Source organism: Sorex araneus, chromosome 3, assembly GCF_027595985.1.
Source record: "Sorex araneus isolate mSorAra2 chromosome 3, mSorAra2.pri, whole genome shotgun sequence".
NCBI classification, from domain to species: domain Eukaryota; kingdom Metazoa; phylum Chordata; class Mammalia; order Eulipotyphla; family Soricidae; genus Sorex; species Sorex araneus.
The window spans coordinates 25,605,825-25,615,728 of record NC_073304.1 but is presented as its reverse complement, the minus strand read 5'-3'; the positions used below and the strand labels follow the sequence as shown (position 1 = coordinate 25,615,728).

Here is a 9,904-nt window from a genome sequence, read left to right as displayed (position 1 = left end):
TGAAGGGATCTTCTGTTTATTACAAAATTTGTTACACAAATACGGTTGACCAGCAGGTCTAAAAACAGCCCAGGCTCCCCGCCCTCCCCGCTGCTGTCCAGGTATGAGCCCGCATGCCCGGGAGGCCCTTCTTAGAAGAGCTACCATCGTCCCCTGGGCAGTTCAGAGTGGGGTCCAGCAGCAGAGAGGAGCCCACCGTGGTGGACAGGCCCTGGCAGCAGCCCTTAGGGGCAGTGGCAATGGATGTGAGTCACAGTTCATGGTTCCCACGGCGCATGTCACATCAAGGATACAAACAAGTGGGGAGGGAGGACTGGGGGGATAGGAAAGGGAAGGCAGATGGGGCTGAGAAGGCAGGGTGCGGGCTGGGAAGGCGGGTGGCAAGGGCTGGGAAGGGGGTGTGGGAGATGAGAGTGGCACAGGATGGCTGGTGATTCCTTGATCTGCATGGAAGGGGCTATTCAATCAGGTCTTTACATTGTACATGTCCTATTCTTGCCTGGGCATTTGCCTTGCACGCGGCCGACCCGGATTCGATTCCTCCGTCCCTCTCGGAGAGCCCGGCAAGCTAACCATGGCGTATTCGATATGCCAAAACAGTAACGAGTCTCACAATGGAGACGTTACTGGTGCCCGCTCGAGGAAAGGAACAACTGGATGACAGTGCGACGGTGCTATTCTTGCCTGATGGCCTTTGTAGATCCTCAACGGCTTGTTCATGTCTTTTTTTTTTCTCTTTGTTACAAAAAGGAACCGGAACATAAAAGGTTAGAGGTGGCTGTGGGGGCTGCTGAAAGGGCAGGAAAGAAGCACTCAAGGGGGAGAGAGCGGAAGAGTCTGCGGCGTGGGGCCCGGCTTCAGGTCCTCTTCTTCTGTCTGGATGCTGGTTCTGCCTCCAGGTAGCGGAACCCCGCCAGCATGCCCAGGACTGAGAAACCTTCAACACAGGGGAGAGATCAGAGGCTGGCCTCCCCCCAGCCCCTCCTCCGGTGTCCGAGATGGCGGCCCTGGGGTCTATGCGGGGGAGTGGGGCGGGGCGGGTGGGGGGTCGTGCCATGCTTACTTGCCACCATCAGGGGTGCCAGGACGCCGATCGTGGGGGCTGCGGTCCCATAGATGAACAACTCGGAGAGGAAGTGGCCCAGTGCGAGGAGGAAGGTCCAGAGTGTGATGTGGTAGAGCCTGCGGGGAGCACACAGAATCGGGGCCTGAAGGCCGAGTCCACCTGGGCCAGGCCCGGGTGTGAGTAGGGGAACTGGGCGGGAGAGAGAGAACAGGGGTTAGGGGCCTGGGATGCAGCTGACCCTGGCACCACGCGGGCCCCTGAGCAAACACCGGGTGTGACCCTTGCCTGGGTGGTCTGGGTGATCCCCGACACTTCAGGGCCCCGGTGGCACGACATTGTCGGGGCTGAGCACCAACCACCTGCCCGGCTGGCCCAGGGGTGCTGGGCTACCCGGACCTGATCAGGAGCAAAAGACTCAGCTGTTCGGTCCCACAGGCATGCTCCTTTGTTGCTGTTGTTTTGTTCCAGTTTCGGTCCGCACCCAGCGGTGCTCAGGGCTTACCCCGGGGAGTGCTTGGGGAACCACACGGGGTGGCAGGCATTGAATCCGGGTGGGCCAAGTGCAAGGCACGTGCCACAGGGAAGTGTGGGTTCTGGGAGTTGAACCCGGGGCCCCTGCTTGCGAAGCCTGAATTCCAGCCCTCTCAGCTATCTCTCGAGCTCTAGGACACTTAAAAAATTGTGAGACCTATCAATATCGACAAAACCATGCAGAGTATTCTATTTGACATTTTCATCTCTGGTGCTCTTCTCAGAAGTGTGACGAGCTGGCTGAGAGCCTTCCGCGTGCCCTCACTCTCCCCTGCTCCCGTTCTGCCTCCCTCTCCCTAGAAGCAATCTTCCTTTTACATGTGATTTAAAAAAAAAAAAATTAAAAAAAAATTTTTTTGCTTTTTGGGTCACACCCAGCGATGCTCAGGGGTCACTCCTGGCTCTGCACTCAGGAATTACCCCTGCCCATGCACAGGGGACCATATGGGATGCTGGGAATCGAACCTGGGTTGGCCTCGTGCAAGGCAAATGCCCTCCCCATTGTTCTATCACTCCAGCCCCCATTTTTTTTTTTTAAAAAAGAAATGATTCTTGTGTGTGTGAGCACTCAGTAAATGTCTGTGTATGGGGAATGGACTTTGAGTTTCCAGCTAGGGGACTAGTAAGAGTCAGTGTGCACATCTGGGGTTTGTGAACAAAGCCCTCACGCTCAAACGAGGCAGCACTGGCGGCGGTCCTGTGCTGGGAGAAGGGAAAATCACGGGTGTTAGAGGTCCAGGGAAGCCTGGCTCACTCCAGACACAGCGGACAGGACAATCCTTTACGTCCATCAGCAGCAGGCCCAAAGAGGGCTATTTAATTCCTGCCTGCTTCTAGCCATGCTCTGGGTTGTTACTTCTTTTTTGTTTTGTTTTGGAGCTACACCTGGCAGTACTTAGGGATCACTCCTGGCCAGGTTTGGGCAATCACAGGGAATGGGAGGGACCCAGTGAGGCCAGAGCCCCACCTTTGTCCTAGCTCTGTGGCACTGAGATTGGAGGAGATGGGGTGGCATGTCATGAACTGGCTGTCGTTGAGGCCAGTGACCCAAGGAACTGAGAGCCCATTTTCTTGTTTTCACTCCAGGCCCCAGGCGGTTGCCACCAAACCACAATGCTTCCAAAAATACTGGTCAGTTTAGGACAAGTGAACTTCAGTTTCGAGTTAAACACAACAGAAGGAAAAAAAAAAACACCCAAAAACCCAAAAACTAAAAAAAAAAAAAAAAAAAAAAAAAGTTGGCAAGATCACAGGGGCTAACTGCCTTGCTTTAAATCTTGCTGGAGTCAGTCTTCCTCTGTTTTACTTAATTAGGTCTCTAACATGGCAATTGGCACAGCCTGGCAGGAAAAACACCTCCCAGGGTGGTGAGATTCAACCCAGGTCACATCAATGAAAGCTCTGTGATAGCAGGAGGGGCCCAGTAAACGTCACTCTTCCCTAGGTACTGTGCGCCCGGGTAGACTTCAGACTTCGGAAACTTACTTTAGGGTGGAGTTGGCATTCGGGTGACTTCACCTAAGACGAGCGAAAGGCGGTGGTGACTGCTGCTGGGAGGGAAACTCGAGCCCCACCCAGTGGCCAGAGCTAGCTACAGCATGATGCCCGCAAGCGCTGGGATGTGGGTTCTCTTCTGCCCTCACCTGCTGCCTGCAGAAGTAAGGACCAGTCCTTACTTCTAGTCCTGGACTAGACCCTCACAAGTGGCTCCTCCATCCCTGGGAGGTATTTTCTCTGGCAGGGTAGCAGGAGGAACCGATGCAGACCACTAGATGCTGCTGCGGCCAGTTTGCTCAGCAAAGCGCCCAAGGAGTTCTGAGTTTGAGAGGACTATTGGGCCGACTGTTTCCGTGTACGTATCTGAGGCCCAGAAAGGTGTGGCACCTTTGGGAATGCCGGGCGCCTGAGGGGCAGCAGACGAAATCTGCAGCTCCTCCTTCCCTTACGTACGTACGTCTTATTGTGGATGTCGATGGCACAGAGGCAGCGAATCAGGGAGGACAGCAGGGTCCAGATCCCAAAGGTCCGAGCCTGGAGGCCGTTCACTGCGGAGCAGAAAAAAAAGAAATAGGATTGAGAGAGGGCCAGGGTCTCTCCACGCTGCTCCCACATGCTGCGGAGGGCGCGGGCACGGGGCCTGAACTCCTGTAGGCTGGGCTCAGAGAAGGCTGAAAGTGGGAACTGGCAGGAAAGGAAAGAACTCCAGAAGGAGAGAAGGCACCCTAGCTCCTCTCCCCAGGCCTGGAGTTGGGATGGGGAAGTTGGAAGAGTGAAGGCCCAATAAGATGCCCCCTCGTCCCTCCCCCTTCAGGCAATAGCTCCCCTGGGTAGTACTTTCTGCTCCCGGAAGCCAGTCTGGGCTTGGCAAAGCTTAGCAAATAGGAATCAGGATGTCTGGGGAATTTCTCTTCTCTGGGTCAGGGATTGCTGCAGGGTGTGAATGTCGGTACGGGAACAGGTGGCGGTGGCTGACTTTCAAGGCTGATCCATGAGAGAATTTAGTTTCTGGGCCACTGAGATGTGGGGGTGATCTGGCAGTGACATGTTACCCCACAGACCACCAGGGCTGCTTGGGCTAATCTGGCTGGCTAGTGCAGTGTCTCCGTGTGCCCCTCACTGCTCCAAGCGTGCCCCTCCTGTGCGCTCGGTACGAGCCTGGCCTCCCTAGTTAGAGACAGACTCACAGACCTGCATATACCTTGAGCTGAGGGTCTGTGAGCTGCTGCACTCCCCTGCTGGAACCTCTACAACAAGCTGTCAGGTCCGGCGACCCCTCTGATGCCAACGGCTGGCCCAAGTCAATGCGTCTTTCACCCCAGGTCCCTGTTGTTTGGACAAAGCCCAGAGCAGGCGGGTTTCCTGTGCAGGTGATGTCTTCGGTGTGTCACCTTGCTCGCGGTGCCTGCATTCAAGCACTGCAGCCTCAGACCTTGTCCCGAGGGAGAGGGGGGTCCTGCTCCATCGTGATGTGCTTCCTGACTCTGGGCACTTATTACCATCCACTGACACAGGGCTGTCATACAGCAGGGAGGGTGCTTGCCATCAAGTCTTGGTACAGGGTTGATGGTACAGTACTTGGTACAGTACTTGGTACTGTCCTGAATGCCACCAGGAGTGATCCCAGAGCACAGAACCAGGAGTAAGCCCTGGACACACCCTGCCACCACACTGTTACCTTCTCCCCACCCCCATGTTGTTTTCCACCCACCTCCCCTCTCTCCCCCTCTCCCACCACCAAATAAATCAACTGACATTTTTTTTTGTCATCATTTTTTTGTTTTGGGGCCAACCTGGCAATGCTCAGGGGTTAGGAGTAGCTCTGCACTCAGGAATGACTCCTGGTAGTGCGTGGGAGATCATATGGGATGTCAGGGATTGAACCCAGATCAGCCATGTGCCAGGCAAACATCCTACTGCTATGCTATTTCTTCACTCCATCAACTGACATCTTATAAAATTCTGAAGACCTAGGCCCCAGAACAACAAAGCCAGAGTCTCTGCCAATGAGGACTGGCCACAGGGACATATATCTAAAATCCCCAGCCTGGGGCTGGAGCGATAGCGCAGCGGGTAGGGCGTTTGCCTTGCACGCAGCCGACCCAGGTTCGATTCCCAGCATCCCATATGGTCCCCTGAGCACCACCAGGAGTAATTCCTGAGTGCAGAGCCAGGAGTAACCCCTGTGCATCGCCAGGTGTGACCCAAAAAGCAAAAAAAAAAAAAAAAGCCCCAGCCTGAGTGATTCTCATGGATAGCATTGATCTACAATGAAAGCAGAGATAAGAGATACTTCCTTTGCTGACCTATCAAGCAAGAGAAATGTCAAGGGTCAAGGCTGACAATTGGGGGCTGGAGCGATAGCACAGTGGGTAGGGCATTTGCCTTGCAGCCTTGCACTCGGCCGACCCCGGTTCTAATCCCAGCATCCCATATGGTCCCCTGAGCACCGCCAGGGGTAATTCCTGAGTGAAGAGCCAGGAGTAACCCCTGTGCATCGCCGGGTGTGATCCAAAAACCAAAAAAAAAAAAAAAAAAAAAAAAAGACTGACGATTGGAAGGCCGGTTAGCACTGACCTGGGCTTTAAGGTTTATTATTGCCCTTGGAAAACCGGGTCCACAGTCTTGCAGAACTTTAGCTGGAAGTCAAAAAGACTCACTTTTTTTTGTGGGGTGGGGGCTGAGGTTGGCAGTGCTCAGGGATCACACCTGGTGGTGCTCAGGGGATCATTAGTGGTGCTGAGGATCAAGCCAGGGTTCCTCTCCAGCAAGGCAAGTGCCTTCCTTGTGGCACTGTCTCTCTGGCATGGGTTATATTTCACTGGGAGAGAGGGGGTGACAACACCTAGCAGTGCTCAGTGCTGACTCCTGGCTCTGTGCTCAGGATGCCAGGATGGAACCCGGGTCAGCCACAAAGGCAAGGCAAATGCCCTACCCTTTGGACAATCGCTCTGGCCCCAATGGGCTATATTCTTAATTTGTTTTGTTTTGGGGCCACACCCAGTGATGCTCAGGGCTTACTCCTGACTCTGAGCTCCGAGATCACTCCTGGTGGTGCTCAGGGAACCATCTGGGATGCCGGGGATTGAACCTGGGTTAGCTGTGTGCAAGGCAAGCACCTTACCTGCTGTGCTACTGCTTGGGCCCTGAGATACATTCTTTATAAATAGATTTCATCTTTCGATGAACAGACAGGAAATTTCTCTAGTTAGACATGAAAGTGGGAAATTCGCCAATCTGAGCTAGATTTGGTGTCAGGTAATAAAAATTCTAGGAATGCTCCAGGCACGGCTGCACTGCAGAGCGTCTAGAGACAGTGCCAGGGCCCGTGGTGAAGATGCACAGGCAGGCAGACGAGCACTCTGAGGCCTCCATTCATTTCAGCAAGCCACACAGCACTGGGCTTCTCAACCTCAAATTCCAAATAACTCGATAACTACGAAATCTATGCAGGCTGCCTCCATGGAGGGCAACAATTGGGGGTGCAAAGGGAGAGCTGTGCCATCCGCTTTCCTGGTTCTTTCTTGTTGGATTTGAGCTTTCTTCGAAGAGTAGCTGAGTGGCCAGGGCCGTGGCTCTGTGTCAAGCTCACGTCTCTAGCCTCTGTGAGCCCTGGGTTTGGTCCCAGGTCCCGGGTTGGGGTAGGGGGCGGAGATCCTTCTTCTACCCAGGTAGAGCAGGAACTGAGCCAGGGCAGAGCCTGAATCTAGGTTAGATATCAATGTCGCTCTGGGTTGTCAGCTGCCAGGATGCGCTGTGGGCCTGGCAGTGCCAACCATAGCATGAACACTTTGCAGAAGGGTTTGAGGGACTGGCACAGGCCACCACGGGCCTTTGGGGCTTCTGTCGGGGGGCGGAGGGTGGGAGGCAGGCGCCAATTTGCAGGGATTTCTGTAGACATCTCTGGGGCTGAGGTGACGGATCGGGAGACTGTGATTAGCAGTTCTCCCTCTTCACAACCGCTTGTACCAAGGACGTGCTCTTGGAGGAGCGCTGGGACCCCAGCAAAGGCTTCTTCCTGGCCTTCTAACGGGACATCAACGCCTCCAATAACTCTTTAGCACTGGCCCTTGGAATACTGTTTCTGCAGACTAACTGCTCAGATGAAAGTGAAATGAATGAGAGGCGATCAGAGGGGGGGAAGCGGCCAAGTGTGATCCACAAAATATGTCACCTCAGTGGCTGCCCACAGGTCCATCAGGCAGCCTCACCTATCACCTATCACCCTGGAGTCTGAGTTTTGAAAATCTGCTGTCCTCAGCATGGGGCAAATGTCTCAACAGGTGTCCAGAGGGAAATGCACACCTATGCCTTTATTTGCTGGTTTTCGAGCTTCTATTCCGCCCCTGCCATGCCATGCCATGGATCAAGCTAGTGCCTCCTATATGTGAGGCAAGTGCCTGACCGCTGAGCCACCTCCCTGGCCCTGTGTGAGCTTCTAAGTTATGGTGATGTACAGGTGGGTCTGCAAAGCCCGGATCAGGCCATTCCCACGAAACATGCGGTTCTGACTCCTTACCAAGGTCTGGCTTGCCGGTGTAGAGCTTCTCATAGAGGAAGGAGTGGTCCCTGAAACTCTGCAGTGTGTTCCCCGCGGCGATGATGGACACCATCACCAACCAGCTCCGCAGCACGCTCAGGAACCGGCTCATGACGTCCCGCGTGCCTGGAAGTAGAGGCAAAGGACAGAACTGACAAATGGTTAGGCGGCTTCAAGCAGAAGCTCTCCCGCCTCCACAGCTAACCTATGTCTCACTCAGAAGGGCTGTCCTACACTTATCTCACTCAGAAGGGCTGTCCTACACGTATTGGTCAATCATGCCATCAATTCCTCTCCAAGTCCTGTAGGCTCATCTACCCACAGTCGTCACAACACTACTCTTACACCACAGGGGCACACTCAGGAATTACTCCTGGTGCTGCATCGGGGACCATATGAATGCTGGGGATCAAACCTGGGCAAGTGTCCAACTGGCTGTACTATTGCTCTGGCCTGCATGTTGCCCTGTGCCTTGAGTGAAAAGGGCTAAAATTTTCTGCGGATAGAAACCACTCAAATTGGACAATGGGGGAGAAGAAAAAGAAGGGAACAGAAGGAAAGGAGTTGAAAAAAATTTTAATGTAAAGTGGATTTTCTGTGCAAGGCTTATAGAGATTGGTCCCCAAATTTACCATAGTAAAATCGAGGGGAATCCATGGTACACTTTGCAGTAGAAGCACCAGATTTATCTTCGTCTAAGTCAACATCTCCAAAAAGGTTACTCTAAGTCAGGACTTTTTTCTCCTGGTTGGAATCAATCCTCTTATTTTTATACTTCTGGCCTATTTTTTCATGTCACTCCAGTAAGAGAAGTAGCTAAAGGTGATTCTAAACCTAACATTACCTGCCTACCTATTAGGGATGGCTTCTTTCTCCGTGAAGACAGAGAAGCCTAATGCATGTGAGTGGGAGTGAAACTGCAGACTGAATTTACATCCTCCATTTTTTTCTCTTTAGCTTTCAGGTACACTATGCCCTGTAAATCAGAACAATCTAGAAGTTTAAAAAGAACTACAATGAAAGCTGTAGAGATAGTATAGCAAGTAAGGTGTTTGTCTTGCATGTGGCAGAACTGGGTTCAATCCTCGGCACTGCACAGGGTCACCCAAGGAGCCAAAAGTGATTCCTGAGTGCAGAACCAGGAGTAAGCCCCGAGCACTGCCAGGCTCAGACCCCAGAATCAATAAACAAATAAACTACAGTTACTCAAGAAATCGTGAACAAATTACATGAGGGATCCTGGTGTTAGGTTGCAAAAGAAAGAATAACCAACAGTCATTGTGCATTTGCTGTTTCCATTATTGTTCTTTCCATTTTACAGAGAAGGTGGCACAGAGAAGTCAAGTGATTTGCCTGATACAATACAGCAAACATATGACAGAGCTGAGATGTAAAACATGATTGGTTAGACTTTTGCAATACTGCCTCATTGAGAGTGTTACTTTTTTTTGGGGGGGGGGATTTGACCCTCATGATTGTACTCAAAGATCATTATTGGTGGTCTTGCCTCTAGACGCTTGTTGTTTCAGGGAAACTCAGACACCCCAGCAGACAGGGGCAGGATCCAGTATTCCTCTGACTTACTTACTTTAGCAACTTTGTTTCTCTAAAGCATGAGGGTCTCCTAGTACACAACATCTTTTTTTTTTTCTTTTTAAAAGACTGTGCCTTGGCCCATGTTTTAATATTTAAGTAGGAGACAGGAGAATCTATGCCAGCCCCGCCATTTAAAAGTTGTGTGAGCCGGTACATCGTTCAAGCCCAGATTTCCTCATCTGTAAAATGAGGACAGATGATGCTCTTTCGAGGGTGATCATAGAATTACGTGCGAAAGTGATGGTTTCTCCCACAGTACTAGGTACAGGGGGGGCGTCGTTTCGTTCATTCATTCATTGGCTCCCGGAAATTAACAAGCCCTCACCTTCTGGGCTCCACCTTCTCAAGGTCTCTCGAGTCTCTTTCCCCCCAAAAAGAGATTGCTTTCCAGGCAATCTTTCCCTTCCATCCGTCTCTATGCCCCCCAACTTCCCGGAGCCTCTCATTCCGATGCCACACAGACCCCCCTCCGTCTCTCTTCTCGCCCACGATCTCCTTACCTGGCAGCCGGACTCCAGCAGGGCAGCAGCCAGACAGTTTGCCCAAGAAGCCTACTCCAGCCTAGTCCACCTGAGCCAACTGTTCCCGCCCCCACACCCAGCCGGCTCCACGATTGGCTCGTTTTCACCGGCGCGCCCACTGATTGGCTGCTCTTTTCTTTTGCTCAAGCCTGG

General features: G+C 52.7%; 1 protein-coding gene across 1 annotated transcript; it reads right to left on the bottom strand.

The window, feature by feature from the left end:
* On the bottom strand, positions 1 to 9,885 carry ERG28 (ergosterol biosynthesis 28 homolog). Its single transcript, XM_004610223.2, has 5 exons — positions 9,731 to 9,885; positions 7,614 to 7,760; positions 3,552 to 3,642; positions 1,064 to 1,182; positions 1 to 937 (listed from the first exon to the last, which is right to left on the bottom strand). Exons 2-5 carry the CDS (start codon positions 7,744 to 7,746, stop codon positions 858 to 860), a joined length of 423 nt encoding a protein of 140 aa, XP_004610280.1. The 5' UTR covers positions 7,747 to 7,760; positions 9,731 to 9,885; the 3' UTR covers positions 1 to 857.
* Positions 9,886 to 9,904: the final 19 nt, after the last annotated feature.